Here is a 26,097-nt window from a genome sequence, read left to right as displayed (position 1 = left end):
CACACACACACAAATATATGTACGCACACACACACACACACACACACACACACACACACACACACACACACACACCCCCCCCCCCCCACACACACACACACACACACACACACACACACACACACACACACACACACACACACACACACACACACACACACACACACACATACAGAGAGAGACCAGAGCATGAAAGCACAGCACCGGACGGTCCCCGTTAAGCTCTTTGATCATGATCTGCTGTTGAGGCTTGTGTGTCAATTACAGTCATTAGATCCCAGCGTTACTACAGCTATCAAATGTTGGCTCATAACGGACCACAGCACGGCCTCTAGCTGAAACTCTAAAGTCATAAAACTGGAATAAAATTCAATTCATTCGGATATGAATTCATAAAGAACATCAATCAGACCATCAGTGAGACCAGGACCTGATGCCTGGAGACGATAGCTGACCGGAATGCTCAATCTTCTGTGACAGCTAATCTTATTTCCCCACAAACTCACTCCTCTTGTGTCTCGGGGGACAGATTGGCACAGTAGTATTGTACATTAGGATGGATAGACAGAGGGCTTGCAACCAAAAAGGCTATTTGAGTGGCTATAGGAAATGAGGAGACATCAAGGCTAGCGCTCCATGCAGGCATTTCAACAAGACAAATACAGGTGAAAAGTCAGTGATACCCTACATGCTGCACTTCCTAGGCTGACAATACGGTAAATGGGTCAAAGGGGTTGAAGTCATTTCCTTGGATTTAACAGCTGAACAGCCATTCAACAATAAATCAAATAGAAATCTATATCCAGAAGGGAATATTCTGTCTAGCCCCGCAAAAGATGCAAACGCATTAAATGAACAAACTCAAGAGCAAACAAAACAGCATTTTTAGAAAGAAAAATGTGTCACTGGCTAGAAGCAAATGTTTAATTAAAAACAAGAGAGCGTAAGAATGCAATAAGAGTGTGTCTTTCTCTCTATCTCGTCGGAATTTGCAAACAGACTGAAACCTTCAGTAGTTTCTTATCAACCAACTGACAGATCTGGATCTCCTGTCTGGTAGTAATGCAGACTTCATAGTGCATGTGTGACATGGTGAGGTTAGACCCAGGTGCAGGGAAGAGAGAATCAGCGGTTAAGGATAAACATAATACTTCATTGAGAAATGGTAAGGATCATGGTAACACTGGGAAAACACTGGGTAACACTGGGAAAAACACTGGGTAACACTGGGAAAAACACTGGGTAACACTGGGAAAAACACTGGGCAACACTGGGAAAACCTCACTCAGGAGACAAACGCACCTGGCACATAAATCAAGCCTCAGCAAAGGACAACAGAAAACACACCTTTTTAACAGGGAAATCATAATGAGTAAATAGAACACACCTGGGTGTTGTTAATGTCTCTAGGATGGTCTCTGTATCCTCCCTTCTAGGAGCTGATCCAGCCACGGAGCCAGGGCAACCACCACATAGTTGGTTGAAGTCCCGAACGAGTCCCGGATCCAGGATGTCCCGGTCAGACACTCACGCCCGCTCCTCAGGGCTGTAGCCCTCTCAGGCCACCAGGTACTGCCTCCAACAGATACTAGACAGTGTAGGTCAGGCGACCATCGACAAGTCGAGGGGGCCGAGGGGCAGGTGTGGGGGGAGAGAAGGAACTGGTCCTTACCAGCTTGAGACGAGAGGCATGGAAGGATGGACAAACCCTCATATACCTGGGAAGCTGGAGACGATAGGTGACCGGGATTATGCGACTGAGGATCTTGAATGGGCCTATGTAGCGTGGAGCGACCTTCCACGAGTCCACCTTTAAGGGAAGATCACGGGTGGACAGCCACACTTGTTGACCCAGTCGGAGGAGCCGAAAAGGTCTTCGGTGCCGGGTTGCCTGGTGTTGGTGTCGTGCAGATGAGAGGAGCAAGGAGGATGAACGCCTCGGCTGATGGCACCCCCGCTTCGGCCTCTTGTTCAGGAAACAGGGGAGGGGAGGAACCCGAACTGACACTCGAACGGCGACCGGCAGTGGGATGTGAGCAAACTCCGTCCAGGCAAGGAACTTGCTCCAGTTGCTGGCCTATGTGGAGACGAAACAGCGGAGGAACTTCTCCAGCTCCTGGTTGGCCCGCTCCGTTTGTCCATTCGGCTGTAGGTGGAACCCGGAGGAGAGACTCACCGCCTCCCCCCACATTGAGCAGGAGGCTTTCGAACACCGTGCGATGAACTGGTGCCCACAATCCGAGATAATGTCCCGCGGAAGTCTGTGTAGTCAAAAGACATGGGTAATCATGAGATCAGCAGTCTCCTTCACTGAGGGCAACTTGGGTAAGGTAATGAAATGGGCTGCCTTGGAGAATTGAACAACGACCACCAGGATAGTGGTAAGACCTTGGGATGGAGGTAACCCTGTGATAAAGTCTACGGACAGGTGGGACCAGGGTCGGCTGGGGATGGGCAGAGGTTGGAGCTGTCATGACTTGCTATGGGCACAGGTGGAACAGGCCGCAACAAAGTATCTCACATCCTCAATCATGTTGGGCCACCAGAATCTCCTCCTCAGGAACTCCAGTGTCTGATTAACCCCTGGATGCCCAGATTATTTAGAGGCGTGATTCTATTATAACACTTGAGAATGGGCTGATCGCGGATAATAAAGTTTGTTAGTGGGGCCCCGCCAGCGTCAGGTTCTTGGGTCTGGGCTTGTCATAACACATGAGCCACAATGCGGGAGCTGGGGATGATTGGCTCGGAGTCCCCTCTCCTCGTTAGAGACATTGTGTTGGCGGGACAGGGCTTCAGCTCCAAGGTGGCACACAACAGGGGTAGGGGTTAACGGTTCTTAATCATGATCACAGCGAGGTTCTAGGTGGGGCTCTTAGACATTTAGTCTGGCAGTTCTTACCCCAGTCTAGTAGGTGTCCCGTGGACCAGGAGCGTAGTGGGTTATGTAGCGCTAGCCAGGGGTACCCTAGGATAAGGGGGTTCTCGGTAGCCATGATCAAAAGAGAACTAAGAGTGATTCACCCATACTTTCAGTAGAATGGGCTTGGTCTGATATTCCACCTGGCCGGAGCCTATGGGGCATCCATCGAGGGCTTGAATCTGCAGAGGGATGGGACATTTCACGCAGGGGATTTGTAATTCTCTGGCGAAGTCTTGATCAATTAAATTATCTGCGGCCTTGGAGTCCACAAAAGCTTGAATCTGGTGCTGACGGTTGTCTCAGTGTAGGGTTGCAGGTAGTGACAGACGGTGACTGGGTAGCCTGGGGCAACTGCACAGCTTGTCAGGGTCTCCCCTTGTCCTGGCGAGCCCTGGTGTTTCCCGTCAGTTCTGGGCATGTAGCATGGAGATGGCCGAGACCGCCGCAGCAGAGTCAGCAGCTTTCGCGCATGCGCCTGTCACGCTACTGTGGGCTCAGGCGTGTGCGTCCCAGCTGCATGGGCTCCTCAGTGCTGGGTTCGGGGGGGTTGGGGTGCTCAGGAAACCAGGATAGTGTCAAAAGGTGGTTGTTGATCCTGATTTCCAGCGTTATCAGAGACTCGAGGTCCTCTCCCAGTTCCCGAGAGGCCAGTTCATCCTTGATGGAGTTAGACAACCCCTGGTGGAAAGCGGTGACCAGTGCCTCCGTATTCCACCCACTCTGGGCTGCAAGAGTGCAGAATTCAATGGCGAAGTCAGCCACTGGTCTGGCCCCTTGGCGGGTGTTGAACAGTCGGCTGGCCGCTTTTCGTCCTCCGACTGGGTGATTGAAGCTCTGCAGTGAAAGCTAATGTGGAGCTGCAGGATGGTGGCTGCTCCTCCCACACCACCGTAGCCCATGCCAGAGCCTTGCCTGAGAGTAGAGCGATTATGTAGGCATTCATGGCCCGATTGGTGTGGAACGAGGATGACTGTAGCTCGAACACCAGAGAGCACTGGGCGAAGACCCCCTTGCACTCTCCCAGGTTGTCGTCATACCGCTCGGGGCCTGGGATCTTGGGTTCCCTGTGCAGGTTCCCTGGAGGAACTACGACGACACCTGTAGCACTGGGTGATGAGACTTGGGCATTGGCTCCTCCTGGGTTGGGGTTGGACTGTGGTTGGAGGAAGTTGGTAAGCGCCTGGAGGGTTTCTGATATCTGGAGGAGTTGTTCTTGCTGCCTCCCCAGCTGTGCTCCTTGGTGGTTTACAACATTCTTGATCTGGGTGATCTCTGCTGGTTAAGTGTTGTGGGCTGAAGCTTGCTGTGACATGGTGAGGTTGGACCCAGGTGCAGAGAAGAGACCAGACAAGGAATCAGCGATTAAGGATAAACATAATATTTTACTGAGAAATGGTAATGGAAGGATCAATGGGAAAACAACAAACACTAAGTCTCGAATAAACTCACTCAAGAGACAAACGAACCCGGCACATAATTCAAGCTTCAGCAAAAGACACAGAAAACACACCTCTAAATAGGACACAGCTGAGTGTCGTAAATGTCTCTAGGACGGTCTCTGTCACCCTCTGGTGACAGGTGAAAGCATGACAGCATGCAGGAGTAATTGGTAACATTTCCTGCTCCTGTTTGTTTCTCTGTCCAGCCCAGAAAAAAATGCAATTTGTGCATAATACTGTAATAGATTGAATATGGTGTTCTGCCTGCTCCTTAATTTGTGCTGCTCCTTAGCAAATTATGCTTACATCACATAATATTTGTTCAGTTTTTGTTGTTGTTTTTAGAAAGAATGGCTAGAATATTCTGTCATTTTGCGTTACATCTTAGGACAGTCTTTAATTAACATGCTGCAAACAGCCTGCTGCCCAATCATTTGTGTTTTGACTGTTCACATGTGCAGTACATGTGTTCAACTCCGGAGACTATATTCTGTGTGTGTGTTGGGAATAGGGGTTCTGCTTCACTTACATTAAGCTCATTATGTAAACCTTCTGTCTCCACATCAGATTCTTTGTTTATCAGAATAAATGTCTGTTTACACCATGTAGACTTAAATAGGACAGCCGATGACACAAAGGGGAGATTCCACATTTTAAAAAAAGATTCAAAAGGCAGAATTCATGTAAAACCCTGTGAAAGACAGCCTGGGGAGGAGGATGGAGGATCTTTCAGAGGATGGGAATCCCTGGCCACGAGTCACATGTTGTCTGACAGAACACGATACCTTCATCCTCTCTCTCTCTCTCTCTCTCTCTCCATAAGGCAGAGGAAAAGAAAGGAACGGCTGCCCTAACAAGCTCAGTCTAGAGAGACTCTCTGACTACCTCCCTGAGGAGGAAAGGGCTATTAAAGACAAAAACTGAAAAAACCCTGCTATACTGTAATGGCACAAACAGTATTCTCTCCATACTGCACTATACAGTATGGCGGCCATCTGGCTTTGGTTGTGTTCCAACAGTACCTATTGCCCCTTTCTTGTCAGGGACATACAGGCCAGGGCTAGATATACTGCACCAAACAGGACCAGGTATGGGTAGATTGACAGAAATCACACAGAGTGATAGAGACCAACAGCCTCAGCAGACAGACATCCACATTTTCTGCATCGTCAATGTTATGAAGCAGGAACCAGCCTCACCAGGCTTTCTCCTCTTCCCCCTGGGAGATGTAGGATTCCTCCTAGCTCTGACAGATGTAGCTACACTGCTGATTAGTGTTTCTGTATCTGTATCCCAGACGAGCAAGAGGAGATTGTCGCACTAAACTAAAACCCTTCATGGTTATTCAGAGTGTTTGATGACTAAGTCTGTGGTTTTAAATTTCGCAATCTCAGATTAACATCAAATCCACAGGAACACACAGTGACCAATTGCACTTCATCCTTAACTTAAGCATAAACAAGAGGCAAAAACTTGTCCAAGAGCAGAAACAGTCCTCAATCCTCACTAAGAAAAAAAAGAAGGGGAAAAAAGTGTTCCTCCCGAGCCATTTATCTCACTAAGCCACAGTGTACTGATGTTGGACAGGTTTGATAGAGTGGTGCGATGCTAATGGCAGCCACGACACAGGCCTCGCGGGTGACACTCGCTATTTAAACGAGAGATTTCCTCCATGAACTGCTGTGATGCATCACTACAAGCAGACTCATCGAGAACAACCTCTGTAGCCAGACAGGGTCCTCTTCTCACTTTGTATGATTTATCACTAGGTGAGAGAGTCCCACATTTCCCAACACAAGCACTCCTATTGATCACAACTATTTGAAGGGTGAGAAACACTTTTTCAAATCGTTTTGGTCCTTGGTGAATGCTGCAAGGCGCAATTGTCCAATCAGAGAAAATAACCTGTGGTTAGATTTATGTTATTTGATCCAAAGATTCTATAGTCTTAGTTTCTGTAGCCCTTTTTTGACAGCTGTTGATATAGTTCTTCCACAACAGGCTTTATATGTACATACATTTATTCAAATTAAGTGATTCATTGGTTCTCTTGTTGCGTCCAGGTGGCTCACCGGACAGAAGCAGCAATGTGATTGTTTGGGTCAGAGAGCAGATGATGTCCTGGTACAGCTAAAGTAGAGAATCTCCCCTCCTGTCCTCTGTCCTATATGAGGACCCGAAGATGACTGTCACCGGCCGGCAGTCCTTCAACGTCCTGACGGTCATCTTCCTCCTGCTGTCCACCGCAGGTCAGTGCGGTTTTAACCTCTTTGTTATGGTGTGTGTGTGTGTGTGTGTGTGTGTGTGTGTGTGTGTGTGTGTGTGTGTGTGTGTGTGTGTGTGTGTGTGTGTGTGTGTGTGTGTGTGTGTGTGTGTGAAGATGGCATTTTATTGCATTCAATGTATCTTCACTTTCACTTTTTTTAAATGTGTGATTTTGTTACTTATGTGTTAATTGGGCCCAAAACGGACATTATTCAAGCCATTACATATTTGTACATTTAACATCAACTTCATCCTCAACATTTCAGTAGTTTGTCTTGTCAATTTCAGTGTTTTCAGGTGTGTTGGTTTGTGACTTGAAAGGTGGTCTGTTTGAACAGTGGGAAAAAAATGCTTGGAAGAGGTAGACTTGCTATATTTTCTGCAGGAAAAGTTTTGTTTTAATAACCTTTTAGCATGGTCTGGGTTTCAACCTCTTTAAAAACATCTGTTTTATAGCCTAATAAATATTTATTGAATTCTGACCATTTTTATCAGTCCAGTTATTATTTGAACCTCTTGATATGCACAGGGTATGGCCAGCTCCGTCACAGTGTTTGTGTTTAGGTGTGTAGTCTTTTCCCATAGTTGCCTGTGAGTCTGGCAAGCGAGACTGGTGTATGACTGTCTCAGGAACAGTATTCTGCATGGTAAAACATCATTGTTGATTACTGCATTTGTGAAACTCTGTCGGTACCCTACAAACGTTATCTTGATTTTTTATTTTTCAGCTCACAGGTTGAGGTTATAAACGTAACAATAGAGCCAAACTGCTTACTGTAATATGCTAAAATTGTAAAGGTGTTAATGTAATTAACAACATGGCAACGTTTACGATGATTTCCTAACCAGATCCAGCTGTTTCCCCTCTAATAAGACTGAGACTGCCTTCCCCCTGGTCTGCCTCTCCCTAACTCTTTAAGTCTTGCATCATTAGAGGACTTTATGGTCCACTTTTGATCCCGAGCTGCTCTGCTTCCTTATTGCCAATTCACCCTACTATTACCGCTGACCCCTCCTTTATATCCTGTCAATTATGAGATTAGCTATAGGATCAGAATACCAGAGGCGGAGTTAGATGGGAATATTTTTGAATAAATAATGCTGTCTTTCCAATGTCAGTTTGGGATTGATGTTTGACCTTTTAGAAGTTACTGGTTTGATTTATATATCATCTTCACATTTACCTTTATCTTGCAGTATACAGTTACAGGTCTGGTCTGTACAGGTTTGAGAAATTGTCCCTGAAAATGTACACAAATGACATCTATATTTTTCTGTGACATCTGCAAGCTCCTCTTTTCTATCAGTTCAGTACAAGTATATGAATTCCAGATTTGAGTGCTGACAAAAATTGTATTTCAGAAGCTTAAGTGGCATATATCTATTTGTGAGAGGTTATTTCACAGATAAAGAAGGGTAATGAGATATGTATTGCTGTGAGTGTGAATGTACTGCTGTGAGTGTGTTTAAGTGCACACACTTTTGTGAGAGTCTGCATACTATTAAACCTCAAGATGAAGTTTTCCTTTTCTCATCAAATACAATCAAATGTATCTTATTTCCTAGCAAAGATACAAGGTAGAATAAAGAGCCAATTTCTCTGTCTCTCAAATCAATCTCTGACTTTAAACCTCTGGAGTAAGGCTTCATTACAGCCTCCCCACTCCTCATTCTACTTCCCTGTTCAGCATGGACGCAAAAGCCTGACAATTAGAGCGAGTCGGAGGGAAGTCAATTCTAGCTATCCAGCCAGCCAGTCAGTCAGCCATTCAGTCAGCCATTCAGTCAGCCGGCCCAGAGTGAGGCAATAAGCCAAGCTCATTAGATCTGAGTGTTCTCCCCTTTCAAATGACCAATCTGTTCCTGCTTAGCCTGCATAGGATTAGATAATACCTTTACCATCAGCAGCAGAAATATATAATTTACCCCCCTCTCGTCCTCTGTCATTGCTAGTGCAGGCAGCACTCACTCCCTAATGCTAGAAGGGATTTCCCCAGCTATGCTATGGGGGACGCTTTTACCTGTTATTATATTATAATAAAATGTATATAATATATATATTAATAAAATAAGAAAATATGCCAAATTGTCAATTGTCAATCCTGATCGGTTGCGACGGTGTCTGTCTAACAAGTGGTTTTGTCTTGGTCCACAATGACATATGATACAGACTTAATCATTATCTCTGGTCTGTTACAATGACAGATTGGTAATTGGTGATCATCTACATGAGTCCAGTCTGCCAAATTATGTTTCCATGACTCCCATCAAAGAGAAACACCTCTCTGGTTGACTCAATCCTTCAAATTTATAATCCTTCTACAGATATTAGTAAATGCCTGTTGATTTCTGTTTGGTTTTCCATCATTTGCAATGTAATTGAAATCACAACAAGCTGAATCATGATGTTCCCAATCATTATAATCCATTTATCAGATTTGTAAAACAATTCAGAAAAATATTTTACCTCACAAAGTGTAAGTGCTTTCCAAGAAGACTACAGTATTAGACTCTCTCTCTCTCTCTCTCTCTCTCTCTCTCTCTCTGTCTCTCTCTCTTCCACAGCTCTATCAGCTAATTTCAGAGTGTGTGAACCATATTCCGACCACAAGGGGCGCTACCACTTTGGTTTTCACTGCCCTCGTCTCTCTGACAACAAGACCTACATGTTCTGCTGTCACCACAACAACACAGCCTTCAAGTACTGCTGTAAGGAGACTGAGTTCCAGACGGTCATGCAGGTCAACCTCACCACCACCACAGACGGCTTCAAACACAAGTGAGTCCTATTCAGGTTTTGGCAGTGTATATATGGAGTGGTACTGTTCCTTGTCTGTTAGTAGGCTAATTATTGTGATTCTATTATACAGTGTGCTGTTATTATAAATTGCTAGGCTACTTACATTAGGTCTAGTGGGTACCTTAAGAACATAGAAAATGTTATCGGCAAGGAAACAGCCATTAGCTTTTCACTCACAATTGAGACATTTCCACAGAGAAAAAATCCCTGGCCTTTAAATGTTAGTGATTGATAAGCCGTTAGCTCCCTTGACAATATCCCACTCATTGACACCATTTGACTGGTGCTCAAAGGGCACATTGACATTGATCTACACCTACAGAGAGAATCAGAACCACAGCAGTGAAGAGCTGAGGCTTTGTTACTGAGTGAGTGGGTGGGCTGCCATCTCTCAGCAAAGTTTAATAAAGTGCTTTAGTGTACTGTATCTTACTATACTGTACTATAGTATAATATTATATAGTATACTATAATACTGCACTACACTACAAATGTCGGTAAGACCAAGAAGCTGATTGTGGACTACAGGAGAAAGAGCAGAGACCATGCCTCCATCCACATCGACAGGGCTGTAGTGGAGCGGGTCGAGGGCTTCAAGTTCCTTGATGTCCACATCACTAAGGACTTAACATGGTCCACACACACCTGCACAGTCGTGAAAAATTGTTCCAACCACCCAAGCCACTGTTCTGGCAAACGGTACCGGAACATGGGCTCTCGGACCAACAGACTCCGAGACTGAATCTATCCCCAAGCCATAAGACTGCTAAATAGCCATAAGAACGCTAAATGGTTAATTACATGGTTACCCGGACTATCTGCACTGACTCTATGCACACTCACAAGACTATATACATTACACACACTAAATACACGCTCACTCACACACACAAACACATACTTACACAATTTTACACTGATCATATGCTGCGGCTGCTACTCTGTTCTTTATTGTACTCTTATAATAATCTATCCTGATGCCTGGGTACATTACCCTGCCTGCAAGTACATATCTACCTCAAATACTTCATACCCCTGCACATTGATCTGGTACTGGTACTCCCTGAACATAGATCCATTCTTGTGCTACTATTTTTCTTTTTATTATTACTTTTAACTGCATCGTTGGCGAAGGGCTCGTAAGCAAGCATTTCACAGTAAAGTCTACACTTGTTGTATTTGGCGCATGTGACAAATTCAATTTGATTTGACTACACTGCAATGCACTACACTACTACACTGCACTACACTATACTACACAGTACTATGACAGACTTAAATATAAATCTTTCTCTATGTAGCCAACAGCTCCGTCTGCAGCAACCGGGTAGAGATCAGTAAGAGTACAGACAGGGAGGAATGACCTCCCAGAGTGTGAAGGAGCTCAGTAAGAGTACAGACAAGGAGGAATGACCTCCCAGAGTGTGAAGGAGCTCAGTAAGAGAACAGACAGGGACGAATGACCTCCCAGAGTGTGAAGGAGCTCAGTAAGAGAACAGACAGGGAAGAATGACCTCCCAGAGTGTGAAGGAGCTCAGTAAGAGAACAGACAGGGACGAATGACCTCCCAGAGTGTGAAGGAGCTCAGTAAGAGAACAGACAGGGAGGAATGACCTCCCAGAGTGTGAAGGAGCTCAGTAAGAGAACAGACAGGGAAGAATGACCTCCCAGAGTGTGAAGGAGCTCAGTAAGAGAACAGACAGAGAGGAATGACCTCCCAGAGTGTGAAGGAGCTCAGTAAGAGAACAGACAGGGAGGAATGACCTCCCAGAGTGTGAAGGAGCTCAGTAAGAGAACAGACAGAGAGGAATGACCTCCCAGAGTGTGAAGGAGCTCAGTAAGAGAACAGACAGGGAAGAATGACCTCCCAGAGTGTGAAGGAGCTCAGTAAGAGAACAGACAGGGAGGAATGACCTCCCAGAGTGTGAAGGAGCTCAGTAAGAGAACAGACAGGGAGGAATGACCTCCCAGAGTGTGAAGGAGCTCAGTAAGAGAACAGACAGGGAGGAATGACCTCCCAGAGTGTGAAGGAGCTCAGTAAGAGAACAGACAGGGAGGAATGACCTCCCAGAGTGTAAAGGAGCTCAGTAGAAGTACTCCCTGACAAACAGAAGCATAGAGTGCGCTCTCTCATGCACTCTCTCTTTCTCTCCTCTAATACCCTCTCAGCGGGTGCTCTCTATGGCCAGTTACACAGCCCCTCTGGCAGGTCAGGATATTTCATCTAGTGGCTGATAACATAATGGGAGGACATTTCATCCTCCTCCGCTCTGGACTGCACAGCTGAAGTGGTGATATTTACCACTGGCCCCAGGTTAAACTGGCAATAGCTCTGGGTCTGAGACTCTGAGCGTTCTGTCTACTGTTAGGAGCATGAGCTATTCTATTATTGTAGCTTATGATTGGACCATGTACTGGTATTAGCAGGTGATGACTTCATGTGTATGCATTAGGAAAGTTGCCTTGTTTAACGTTGTCTAACATTTGTTGTTGCTGTGTGGTGAGTCTGCTCTCATCAATCTCTCCACACAGACAGCTGTCCAAACAGTCCCCTTTGCTTACTCTAGGTTCACTTAAATACACTCCTGAATAGCCCCACTGCCCTTAAACAGACAGATTTACACATCACCATAGACTGCTAAGCTATGCAAACAGTCAGCTATATGTCACACAGGCCCGGCGAGGGAAGTGAGACAAGGTAAACAGGGGTTTTATTTGGGTTTGTTTGAGTGCAGTTGCAAAGCTAGTGACCATGGTGGGTTTATTATTCCTGGTGTTGTGAAATATCTACAACACCATCCAAGGAGCTATTTGGTCAGCATGTTATGCATTAGACCAGGGTTTCCCAAACTCGGACTTCGGGACCCCAAGGGGTGCACGTTTTGGTTTTTACCCTAGCACTACACAGCTGATAATAATGAACTAATCATCAAGCTTTGGTGTTCCCGCCATATGATAAACCTCACTTTGGCCGTAATATCCTCTCTCGACTGTCTTTCTTGGTCAGAATTATAATTTTATGGCGACTTTGGAGTTTTGTATTCTAATAGGAATGGGTAGTGTCTTCCTGGGTTGTCCCTTTTCTAATGCACAGCTCTGCGCCGTAAAACCATCATATTAGTAACACATCCTCGAGACATTTATTACAAGTCTCATTCATAACGCTGTTCGTGGAGGTAGAGTGTAATTGGAAACTATTTGCACTCATTTTTACCTTGCAGCGATTTATGGATTGGAGAGTGAATCCCGCAAATGGTTTAATGCACCACATAAATCCTTATGGCGTGTGAAATACATAAATGTGTTGGTGTTGAATACTGGGACAAAATATTGAAGAGCAATGAAGTTATTCAAATGGATAGGCTGTGAGAGTGCCCTTTACATCTTTAATATCAAATGACAAAAAAATATGCTTGAAATGCAACATACAAATATTTTGAATTATATTTCACGCCATTCTCACCTCCGTCTCTCTCTTCACCTATCTGATCTCTACAGTAACTACACAGCCCTAGTAGGAGTATGGATCTATGGCTTCTTCGTCATGGTGCTGCTAGCCCTGGACTTCCTCTACTACTCGGCCATGAACTATGAGCTGTGTCGGGTTTACCTGGAGAAGTGGGGTCTGGGAGGACGCTGGCTGAAGAAGGCTAGGAGCCAGTGGCACCGGCCGGTCCCAGGAGAGGAGAGTGAGACCCAGAACCAGGCCCAGGGTCACCCCATGGCCCTCAGTCACCACCACCCCAGACACAGCCTCAGAGGTGAGGGCCAGAGCCCCACGCTCCTCCCCTACCACACACCGACCGTCTGGTGAGTCACTCCGTCACACAGTGGATGTCCATTCAGACTCATTGTGCATTAAACAGTATGGACTTGTATAGAGTTGTCAGGATCAGGAAAGTAACACTTTCAAATGCCATTTGGTGCTCATGATTTAATTATATACAGCAGAAAGCACAAGGAAGCCTAGCACATTCTCCCTCAGGGTTCATCACCTCACGTTGTCTTGCTCTATGTCTCATTGAATGTTACAATGTTGCTAAGTGAAAGTTACCATAGCAAACCATCAGCACAATATTTCTCCCTAAGAAAAGATTTGGCATCTCCAGCATAGACCAAGTTTCAATACCGGGAATAAATCGGATTTATCTCTAGAGTCCCGGGAACATTTGAAGCATTTAAAACACAGAGAGCTCTCCAGGACACACAAAGCGTTGTCGAATCATACAAACTGTGTAACTGTATAACAAAAGCCAAATGACCAAAGTTGCTAAACTTGCTAGATAACCTCCTTCAACGAATGACAGAATATCTCATATACAGATAGCAGATCAGCTAATGAATAACGGGGAGTGGAAATCGTTTAAATACCAACTCAGTTTTAAAAACTCTCATACCATTTGTTGATCACACATTCTCTAGTGAAGCTCTAAGCAAGTATGAGACCGTGCAGATAGAGGTATCTTGACATGCAGGCGAGAGAGGTGTCTTGACATGCAGGCGAGAGAGATGTTTTGATCATGCAGGCGAGAGAGGTGTTTTGATCATGCAGGCGAGAGAGGTGTTTTGATCATGCAGGCGAGAGAGGTGTTTTGATCATGCAACCTATGGATTACAGAATAAAGTTAGGAATGTTCATGTGAGACAGGAGTCGGGATTTTGGGAGAAGTGGGATTTGGACTGGATAGGAAAATAGCCTGGGCTGTAGGACGGGAGAAGGTAGAATTTTCCCCTCATGCCTCTTGGAATTGTTAACAAACTTCATGTTTGTAACCAGGTTTCCATCCAACCATTTTATGCAAGTAGCCTACATGTTGGATAAAAAAATGCACAACAGGCCTGATGGGAACAGCTAATTTGTCTGTAAACTTTCCTTTTGTTGACAAAACTAAATACGCTAGACAAGGAGGGATCTTTTTGTGCCAGCAAAATTACACAAAACATTATTTACCATTTCATTACTGTTACAGTGCTAATTGGTTGTTAATTGGATTTGTTCCCGACATTTCTTGATTTGTATATTTTTTTATTACTGTGTACAATTTATATTTTACTGCATTGTTTAGAGCTAGTAACATAAGAAATTTTGCTGCACCCTCTACAACATGCGTAAGCGACCAATAAACTTTTATTTGATTGCCCCCAAACGCTTCGTAGGATGATGGGAATCAGAAACACTGAGCCTCGCCACACTCTCATGCCCTCACCTGTTCTAACCTTACACACACACACACACACACACACACACACATACTCACTTGTGTCACATCTTCCCACACACACTTGCAGTCACCTACTCTATACCATATCATGTCTCAACATGCTCCTTCAGTCACCACTTAGAGGAAAGTGAGAGACAACCAATGGTATCTTGGAGACACACATCCAGCCTCGACCCACATATACAGTGCATTTGGAAAGTAATCAAACCCCTTCACTTTTCCCACATTTTGTTATGTTACAGCCTTATTCTAAAATGGATTAAAAAGAATGAGAAAAGTCCTCATCACAATACCCCATAATGACAAAGCAATAACAGGTTTTTAGAAATGTTTATGACATTTACCTAACTATTCAGACCCTTTGCTCAGTACTTTCTTCAAGCACCTTTGCCAGAGATTACAGCTTTGAGTCTTATTGGGTATGACACTACAAGCTTGACACATCTGTATTTGGGGAGTTTCTCCTATTCTTCTCTGCAGATTCTCTCAAGCTCTGTCGGGTTGGAAAGGGAGTGTCGCTGCACAGCTATTTTCAGGTCTCTCCAGATATTAGGTCGATTTAAAGTCTGGGGTCTGTCTGGGCCACTCAATAACATTCAGAGACTTGTCCTAAAGATACTCCTGCATTGTCTTGGCTGTGTGCTTAGGGTCATTGTCCTGTTGGAAGGTGAACCTTCGCCCCAGTCTGAGGTCCTGAGCACTCTGGAGCAGGTTTTCATCAGGATCTCTCTGTACTTTTCTCCGTTCATCTTTCCCTTGATCCTGACTAGTCTCCCAATCCCTGCCGCTGAAAAACATCCCCACAGCATGATGCTGCCACCACCATGCTTCAGGGGTGGTGCAAGGTTTTCTCCAGACCTGATGCTTGGCATTCAGGTCAAATAGTTCCATCTTGGTTTCATCAGACCAGAGAATCTTGTTTCTCATGGTCTGAGAGTCGTTTAGGTACCTTTGACAAACTCCATGTGCCTTTTACTGAGGAGTGGCATCTGTCTGGACACTATCATGAAGACCTGATGGTGGAGTGCTGAAGAGATAGTTGTTCTACTGGAAGGTTCTCCCTTCTCCACAGAGGAACTCTGGAGCTCTGTCAGAGTGACCATCAAGTTCTTGGTCACCTCCCTGACCAAGGCCCTTCTCCACCGATTGCTTTGTTCAGGCGGCCAGCTCTAGGAAGAGTCTTGGTGGTTCCAATGCTGCAAGAATGTTTTGGTAATCTTGTGCCTCAACACAATTGGAGCTCTACGGACAATTCCTTTAACCTCATGGCTTGGTTTTTGTTCTGAAATGCACTGTCATCTGTGGGACCTTATATAGACAGGTGTGTGCCTTTCCAAATCATGTCCAATCAATTGAATTTACCACAGGTGGACTCCAATCAATTTGTAGAAACATCTCAAGGATGATCACTGGAAAAAGGATGTGCCTGAGCTCAATTTCAAATCTCATAGCAAAGGGTCTGAATTTTTTATATATATACATTTGCAAAAATGTCTAAACACCTGTTTTTACTTTGTCATTATGGGATATTGTGTGTAGATTGATGAATAAAAAAATATTTAATCAGTTTTAGAATAAGGCTGTAACAAAAACAAATTTGGAAAAAGTCAAGGGTCTGAATACTTTTCGAATGCACTGTATATCTGTCTTCAAGGAATTCAAAGAACAACTGGAAGAATAACCTCAATCAAAAATGTAATGTTAATAAAATAAAAAAATGTCATGTCAATCAGAACAAACTCAATCTTCGTCAAAGGGTTGGATCAACACAGTCAGAATATTAGTCAGAACAACCTCAATCTTCATCAAAGGATTGGATCAATCTCTGTCTCAGACATTCTCTTGGTGTCGAGGAGCTGGCTTGTATTCAAAACACAGAGCTCTCACTACAAGCCAGACAGCCGGACAGCCAGAACGGCAGACAGACAGACACCAGTCCTCTGGCCAAGCCCTCTCTCTGACTGTCTATGATAACTTAATGAGAGCAGAGATATGACAAATGGGTTTGTTGGCCGTACCAGACCGTCAGAGTCAGGGTTCTGACACAGACAGGAGAGCTGAAACAGAATCTGTCTACCAGTGGGACATGTTCATAGGAACACCTGTCCATAGAGCCTGTCCTAATGATGAATATATGCCTAATTATACTGAACAAAATATAAATGCAACATGTAAAGTGTTGGTCCCGTGTTTCATGAGCTGAAATAAAAGATCCTAGAAATGTTCCATACACAAAAAGCTTATTTCTCTCAAATTTTGTGCACAAATTTGTTTACATCCCTGTTAGTTAGCATCTCTCATTTGCCAAGCTAAAACCACCGATCAAGCAACAATATTGACTAAATGTTGCTGCATGACTATTTTGCTGTGACAATACTGGTCAAACACCTGTGCCACCAGACATGTCCACAGAGGCCCGTTGTTAGAGAGAGCAGTCTGTTCAGTCTGAGAGGCCTCATCAGTCTCTGTCAGGGATGCTTCACTCCTACTGGAAACAGCTTCACACAGAACATACGGTCTTTGAAAATGGATCAGGTTTGGCTCAGGATTCACATTGTGGATAAAAGACAGTAGGCCTATAGGAAGGTAGCATCCATAGGCTACCTGATGGTAATACGTGCTGGTGTAATAGATGATTGGTAGTGAAGACTTTGCATTATGACTCCGTAAGGTTGTTATGGATGTGTTAGCAACAGTATGATCTTGTTCTGAAAATAAAGATGTAATATTTGACAAAACATTTGATTGTTTAGAGTAAGCTGAGTTTGGCTTAGGAAGTTCAAAGCGAGTGCTTTCAGTAAGCATTCATTTGTACGACATTTTCATAATCTCTACAAGTTATGAATAACAAATCATGTTTTCTTCCAAATGATACAAACATTGAGATGATACCATCTCAAAGACTGAGGCTAAAGGCTCTGTTCAATCACAAGCTGTTTTTCTGGTATGAGATGAAAATAACATTGTTATTGTCTTACACTGCAAATTCTGTAATCGGTTGTGACTGAATAGGATCCAAAGTTTGTTGCCCAAATAAATACACAAACAATCATCAGATGGTCTTGAGTTAAGTTGCAAGCGACAGAGCCGTAACCCCAGGGACAGGGAGGATGATGGGTAATGGCTGAGATTCATACTTAGAGGAACATCTGTTTGTTGGTCGGATGTAAACCAACAGAAATAGGGGTCAAAGGTCACCAAACTGAAGCATAATCTACAACCATTTTTTTTAACCTTTATTTAACTAGGCAGGTCAGTTAAAAGCAAATTCTTATTTTCAATGACAAACAGTGGGTTAACTGCCTTGTTCAGGGGTAGAACGACACATTTTTACCTTGTCTGCTCAGGGATTTGATTTTGCAACCTTCCGGTTACTTGTCCAACACTCTAACCACTAGGCTACCTGCCACAACAATACTTCAGCAAAAGTATCAGATTATTGCTCTGCATCTATTTCTTTGTGGGGAGGAATTGCAGCATGGCAAGTTAATGTGTGGGAACACTGTTTACCATAATCCCAGCTAGCAGATAACGTTGTGAGAACCATATGTTTCTTAGAGCTTGGTGAGAACATGGTGGTTGTTTTGTTATTTTGCATACAACCTTCCCGCAACGCTCTGGTTAATGGTGCAGGATACCCGGCTAGCACATAATGTTCTGAGAACCATGTTTCTTAGGTGGGAATTTCAGTACATAACGTAACATACATAATTTTCTACAGGTTTCCTCATGGTTCTATTCAAAGTCATGATCTCAGAACATTCAGAGAGTATTAAAAAACAACGTTCTGTGGAATTTCAGTGCTTCAGCATAATGTTTTTCTACAGTTTCTCTCCATGGTTCTATTTAAAGTCAAGTTCTCAGAAAATTAAGAAAACTTTCCACAAAAAACACAAGAAAACATTAGTAATGTTCAAATAACGTTCTAAGTGTCACGACTGTTGAAGGAACTGGACCATGGTGCAGCGTGTTCTTTAATTAAGAAAAGACGCAAAACAAAACAATACACACTACAAAACTAAACCGTGAAGCTTAAGGCTGAGTGCCATAAAGTACGTCAACTTCCCACAAACACAGGTGGGGAAAAGGGTACCTAAGTATGGTTCCCAATCAGAGACAACGATAGACAGCTGTCCCTGATTGAGAACCATACCCAGCCAAAACATAGAAATATAAAATCATATAAACACAAAACATAGAATGCCCACCCCAACTCACGCCCTGACTAAACCAAAATGGAGACATAAAAAGGATCTCTAAGGTCAGGGCGTGACACTAAGAATGTTATTTAAAAACATATACATTCCGTTTTCAGTCCCAACAAAACTATCTCTATCCTCTATCTTGTTAAGTGTGTGTGATCTTATTGATTGAGTGCTTGTTTCCTTTGAAATGGGGTCTGTTTGAATAGACAAAAATGAACAGCTTTGTATAAGTTTAAAAAAACATTGCACGCCAGCTCCATCCTGGGTGGACTAATTCCATGGATAGAGAACAGAAGAGCATTGGTTTGAATCTCACTGACGTTACTAAAAGTCTTTCTGAAACATGTTCTGAGAACGTTATTTAGTTACTGTCAAATAACCTATAATTTCCATTCTCAGAACGTTAATAAAACCTCCCAGGAACACTTTCAGGGAACCATAGTAAAATGTTCTCAAAACCTCCCTGTAACCTAAAGATTAACGTTACCAGAACAGGCAAAATGTTCACTTCGGTTCTCAGAAGGTTTAAAAAACGTTCAGTCAGGAAACTTATGGCTTCGTTCCCAGAACCAATGGGGAACCAAAAGCGTACGTTCCTACAACTTCTAAGGAACCACATTTTCTAGCTGGGATTCTACTTGAGAAGGCTGTTATGTGTGCACAGACTTAAATCTGTTATTGGCTCAGCGTAGGCGGTCTGGGAATCTGATATTACTCTCTCTCCATGGATAGATTTATAAAAATTCTGCTGTTCAGGTATTGAAGTCAGCCTAAACAAATACAGAATGCTTAACCAGGTACTGTATGTTCTAGCTAAAAGGAAGAGTCGCAATGCATGGATGAGCAGAAAGCATAATCAGTTACTCATGCACAGTCATGTATTTACAGGAACCGATGGGTCCAATATAGATAACAGACAACAAGTCCCCATTGGTTAAGTGGAACAAATAATATGCACAGTGGGATCATGACAGTATCAAGTATGCCATGATTGATAAGAAGCTGTGGACTATATTGGCTCATAACAGGAAAAAGATCCAAGGCTTTGGTACGCTTTCTTTGACAATTTGTGCATGGAGAGCACGTGAGTACATGGCCACATAACTGATATATTTTTGATATTGTGGTCCACTGGGGCCCTGTAGCAAGCCTTTACACAGCAGTAAACACACACAGCTGTTCCTGGAAGCTCCCAGCACAGCGCAAATAAAAAACACTCAGAGCTCAATAATGAAACGGAATCTCTTCCTGACAGTTACAGATGTAGGATCTTAATTTGGTCACCCTGTTACAGGATAACTTTCAGAAAATGTAATACTTTTTAGGTTTAAAAAGGCTTCTGACGTTTGTAATTTCCATTTCAAATTTGACTTGATTTCCCCTTACAAAAAAGGATCAACCCCTACAAAAATGTCCATTCATTATAATGCACATAATAATTCACATTTGCTGTTACTGTAGGATTATTTTTCTGCTACAGCAAACTGTCTTAAATTAAGATCCTACATCTGTACAATGTCTCAGATCTGGTTGGAATGTCTGGTCATATTAAGGCCAGGCACCACATGCTGAAATGACATTTTTGCATCTAGCTGTCAGTATTTATATTTGTTTGTATTCTGGGCCATTAATATTAGTATTTTCAAAAAGTCAACATAAAAATGTAAAAAACTTGAAAAAATGTATATTTTCTTTCGTTTATCATACTACCGTCATTAACATTTGAATGCATTTGAATCACTTTAGAATGAACATACACCAATCATTTCAAAGCTCACTACATTAAAGGGTCATTCAGCAGTTGAAACAATAATAAAGTGTTTTCTCTGCCCCGGTTTTTATAAAAAGCTAAGGGAAAGGCCTGGAGAAACTGAAACACTTTCAAATTCATAGAGAGTGCTAAGGAATTATATAAAAGGTATAGTTTAACCATGTTTTGATGCTATATAATATTTGTTTACATTTACTTTGTTTACAAACATTGTAGTAAAACACGCTTATAATTTCATTTCTGATAGGGTACAGCTGTTGAACTAAGCTCATGAGGCATTTGTAAGTTATATTCTTCAAGAATCAATGGGTACATATCATAAAAAATGTATACAAAATGAAACGGGGAAAAGTTGATTGTGGTATGATTAAAGGGGGAAAATGACCCTCTGAGGGTGTGGTGCCTGGCCTCAAGGCCAGTTGTCCCTGCCCAAGGGTGGGGTGATAACCCTTAACTCTCTTGATACCATCGGATCGCACATGTGTGATGGACCCCTTACCAGAGAAAGGTCCTGGATTAAGTTTTGTGATGTTGGCAGATTGAGCCTTCCCTTTTCTATGATTAGTGCTGCTCTTTGGATTCCTCATGTTCCCATACTGATACTAACTTAGTATGATACCTCAGAGCATTATAAAAAAAATACCTGAACTGCAATATAATTTAGGTCAGAATCTAGGTTTTAGGCTTTATAATACAGTATGTGAGCGACGATCAAGCTGCTCAGGGCTTGGTGTGTACAGATGTAGGATCTTAATTTGATCACTCTTTAGTTGCTGAGAATTTTCCTGTACAGCAGGAAATGCAAACTACTGTAGCATCGACAGTGTGAAAACTGAATAGGCAGCCAGCAGCATTTCATATCATATTAATGCATGTTAACCATAGCGAGAGATGAAGCTCCATCTCCATGGTGATTATCACCAGAACATTTGGCATCGGATCACAGCAACCAGGCCCGGTGCCATATGGACCACCCAACTCCAGGGTGATGCCTGCCTGCATGCCAGGCTGCCTCACCAGGCCAGCTAGGGTCATCTATAGCAGAGTCGACCAAACGAGGTAGCATCTGTCACCACAATCATAGGCCCTGACTCAGAGCTGAGCCGTCTGCCTGATCGTCACCTGACAGTCATTTCCAGTCAGCCCCCTGTGGCTAAGATACACAAAAGTATGTGGACACCCCTAAAAAATGTGTGGATTTGGCTATTTCAGCCACACCCATTGTTGACAGGTTTATAAAATCAAGCAAACAGTTATGCATTCTCCATAGACAAACATTGGCAGTAGAATGTCCTGCACTGAAGAGCTCAGTGACTTTCAACGTTGCACCGTCATAGGATGCCACCTTTCCAACAAGTCAGTTCGTCTAATTTCTGCCCTGCTAGAGCTGCCCCAGTCAACTGTAAGTGCTGTTACTGTGAAGTGGAAACATCTAGGAGCAACAACAGCTCAGCCGAGAAGTGTGAAGCTACACAAGCCCACAGTCGTCTGTTCTCGGTTTCAAAACTCACTACTGAGTTCCAAACTGCCTCTGGAAGCAACGTCAGCACAAGAACTGTTCATCAGGAGCTTCATGAAATGGGTTTCCATGGCCGAGCAGCCGCACACAAGCCTAAGATCATCATGCGCAATGCCAAGTGTCAGTGGAGTGGTGTAAATTTAGCCGGCATTGGGCTCTGGAGCATTGGAAACGCGTTCTCTGGAATGATGAATCATGCTTCATCATCTGGCAGGCCAACAACTCTGGGTTTGGTGGATACCAGGAGATCGCTACCTGCCCGAATGCATAGTGCCATCCGTAACGTTTGGTGGAGGAGGAATAATGGTCTGGGGCTGTTTTCATGGTTCGGGCTAGGCCCCTTAGTTCCAGTGAAAGGAAATCTTAACGCTACAGCATACAAGGATATTCTAGATGATGCTTTCAACTTTGTTGCAATAGTTTGGAGTAGGCCCTTTCGTGTTTCAACATGACAATGCCCCCGTGCACAAAGTGAAGTCCTTACAGAAAAGTTTTGTAGAGATTGGCGTGGAAGAACTTGACTGGCCTGCACAGAGCTCTGACCTCAACCCCATTGGGTTGAATTGGAACGCCGACTGCGAGACAAGCCTAATTGCCCAACATCAGTGCCCAACCTCACTAATGCTCTTGTGGCTGAAGTGGAGGCAAGTCACCGCAGCAATGTTCCAACATCTAGTGGAAGGCCTTCCCAGAAGAGTGGAAGCTCTTATAGCAGCAAAGGAGGGAACCAACTCCATATTAATGCCCAAGTTTCTGGAATGAGATATTTGACGGGCAGGTGTCCACATACTTTTGTAATGTAGTGTATCATATCAGCAAGTCTATTGCCTGGCAGTCTGGTTTCTGATTCAACAGATGGTCAATGTATGGTAGGTACATTGCTTTGACCAAACTTGACCATACGGCAACATACACACTAACAGCAGTCATCTGCCTGCCAGTCTACCTGAGCAGTGTGACATAATAATCTGATAAAGATACCATTTACTAATGCCAGATTATCTCCAGAAATAAGCTTGGGCGCTTCAAATATCTTTCATGTCATTTCTTTTGTCCCCAAAGCGTGTGTCTATTTCCTGCATATTCACATTGTATCTTTGAACCACTACTGCAGCTGAATGGGTTTGCGTGGTAACGTTTGGGTAGTAAATAAATTAAATCAAGTGAAGTCTGCCGTGTGTGTGTGGGGGGGGGGGGGGGTTGTTAATAAATATATTGTTAATAAATATATTGTAGAAAAAACTAAAAACAGCCGGGTAGAGAGGAAGCACCATAGAGAGGAATGGTTGTTGCTTTTATTGTTCACTCCATTGTAATTAAAAAAAGATAGCAACATGATGAATTGCCTTTTCCCCACTGGCCTTGTCCAATGCAAACATACAACAGCGGAGAACGCTGAAACTAGAGTATACAACATATTTTCTAATTAATTTAGTTGCTGGAACTGTCAATACCATCGTTATAAGGGTTTTAATAGTGTATCACTGTCTTTTTTTTCCATTCAGAGTGAAGCTGCAAGAGGATGAATGAGTAGAAGAGTAGAGAGCAGCGACGCCGGGCAGAGGATAGCACGGCTCAGACACCTGTCTCTGTCTGCCTGGATTATTGACACAGTAACATACCACAGGGTGGCTGGCCCTACGGAGGCTAGTGGCTAGCTAGCAGTTCCTGCTCACCTCCATTCCTCTGAGCTCCTACACACAGGGCATTGGAGGATAGAGTATGACGAAACGTCTAGACTACAACAGAAGGCCCAGGTGAATGGAGCTGCTGCTACCCAAACACTGCTAAGGAACAGGCCACAGGCACTGAAACTGACCATGTATACCCCTGCATGGGCTGGGACTGTTCTAATAAGAAACCAATGGAGACTTGAAGTGGACTGGATAAAATGTGGTTTCAAACGAGGGGGCTTTGTTTGATTTGTGTGTTTGAGTGTTGATTGCACTTGGTTGCTGTGTGGGGTTAAATTCAGTAGTAGTCAGAAGAAGTTGTGGGAGTACTGTATCTAGTGGGGATTTATTTAAAGTAAACTAGTCAGGGACTTTCTATGAGTGGTAAACATCCTAGACGATTCACCATGGAGGTTGACACTGAGCATCTTGAAGACAGACAGACTCACCTGAATCGAGCGATATCTCTATTCTACAGTGTCAGCCTGTCTTCAGAAAAGGCCTTTGTGTGTATTTTGTGATCTTATTATTTTTCTAATTAAACATAAGTTGGTGAAGTTTCCTCTACTACAACCTTCACAAATTGATGTCCAGTCCTTTTCCTGTCCAGGCTTTATTTAAAGAGAGCCATTAGGAATAATGATAAAAATATATATTAATTTGGTTCATTTAAATTATAAGCACCAATGTCCCATACCGGTAATAGCCATTGAGAGCCCTGACCTAAATGAGAACATAGACCATCTCACACACAGAGCAATCACTGAATTGAATCTGAGGCCTGCATCCCAAATGGCATCCTACTCCCTATATAGTGCACTACATTTGGTAGGGCTCAGGTCAAAAGTAATGCACTATATAGGGAATAGGGTGCCATTTGGGATGTAGACCCAGGCTCTCTCTGCAGGATAGATTTAATTACAAGGTGAAGTCTATGGAAAATAAATATGTCAACATAATAAAACCTTACTGAACACAGTGGTCTTCCCCTTCAAGCCACTTTGTCAGCTTAGCAATGAGCAAGAGTGGAGTGCAGACAAAATAATCACTTCAGTGAAAAAGAAAGGTGTTAGGAACCGCACAGGGATGGAATAAAGCTGTGCTCAGCGCTTAACTAATTGCTGACATATACTGTACTTTCCGATTGATACATAAAGTACAGCCTTGTTGTGTTGGGAGGGGGAGAGAGAATAAAGCATGTGTTTGTGTCAGCAGGCTGGGAGGCGGAAGGATTGTGATGGAGGAAGACAGGAGGCCCGCTCGTAGAGAAAAGGTTCCAAAAGGGTTCTGCGGCTGTCCCCATAGGAGAACCCTTTTTGGTTCCATATAGAACCCTCTGTGGAAAGGGTTCTACATCGATCCCAAAAGGTTTGTACCTGGAATAGAAAGGATTCTACCTGGAACCAAAAGGGGTTCTTCAAAGGGTTCTCCGATGGGGACAGCCGAAGAACCCTTTTTGGATCCAGAAATCACTTATTTCTAAGAGCGTATACAGTGCAGTACAGGGGTGTGTCTCTCTTCACTCTACCCCGATTCTGCAGCTGTAACCTGGATATCTGGCAGCTGCACAGCCAGTACATTACGTGCAGAGAATTCCTGGACCGTACCAACCATGCAGCACTGCAGTGTCCTTGGTAGGGGCCAATGAAAATGGCAGAACTATACACAGTTCTGTTATAAGAATGATCCTTGCTGACATTATAATCTGTTGTAATCAGCAATAAACTTCAGATTTGGTCAGTTTGAGTTAACTTCCGTACACTAAAAGGCTACAATCTAACTGCGTGGCTGCTCCAGTGGACTTGTATCCTGTGCTGATATGTTTCAAGTTTCAACATTTATTCGCCTTATTATTCGCTTACTTAAGAGCTCTTTCCCAACAGTGCAGTACTAATAATATTGATAATCATAGAAATATATCATTTTTAAAACACAAGAAGTGCGATATAAGTTGACTTGTACCTAGTGCTGAGATAAGATGTGACCAACTGAAATAATTGGGTTGGACTGGACTGGCAAGCTATCTCTTTCTCTCTTCCTCTTTCCTTCCTTCATTTCTTCTCTCTCTCTCTCTCTCTCTCTCTCTCTCTCTCTCTCTCTCTCTCTCTCTCTCTCTCTCTCTCTCTCTCTCTCTCTCTCTCTCTCTCTCTCTCTCTCTCTCTCTCTCTCTCTCTCTCTCTCTTTCTGTCACTCCCTCTCTCTTTCTGTCACTCCCTCTCCTATCTCTCCCTTTCCCTCTCTCCCCCTCTCTCTTCTCTCTCCCCCGCTCCCTTCTTCCGT

The 26,097-nt window shown here is 43.6% G+C and overlaps 1 protein-coding gene across 2 annotated transcripts in view; it reads left to right on the top strand.

Moving 5' to 3' along the window:
- The window catches only part of LOC139407587 (protein shisa-like-1a), a 37,320-nt gene extending 12,714 nt beyond the window's left edge, over window positions 1-24,606 (top strand). Inside the window, exons 2-5 of one of the 2 annotated variants that reach the window (XM_071151412.1) lie at window positions 6,426-6,611; window positions 9,193-9,406; window positions 12,926-13,237; window positions 23,650-24,606. In XM_071151412.1, coding sequence (XP_071007513.1) covers window positions 6,545-6,611; window positions 9,193-9,406; window positions 12,926-13,237; window position 23,650 — 594 coding nt within the window. In that variant the 5' untranslated portion in view covers window positions 6,426-6,544 and the 3' untranslated portion in view covers window positions 23,651-24,606. Of the gene's footprint in view, window positions 1-6,425; window positions 6,612-9,192; window positions 9,407-12,925; window positions 13,242-23,649 lie in introns of those variants that run through there. The other variant, XM_071151411.1, reaches the window with a different exon arrangement.
- Window positions 24,607-26,097: the final 1,491 nt, after the last annotated feature.

The sequence above is a fragment of the Oncorhynchus clarkii genome, chromosome 4 (assembly GCF_045791955.1).
Source record: "Oncorhynchus clarkii lewisi isolate Uvic-CL-2024 chromosome 4, UVic_Ocla_1.0, whole genome shotgun sequence".
Lineage (NCBI taxonomy): Eukaryota > Metazoa > Chordata > Actinopteri > Salmoniformes > Salmonidae > Oncorhynchus > Oncorhynchus clarkii.
This window is presented reverse-complemented; position numbering and strand designations above follow the sequence as displayed.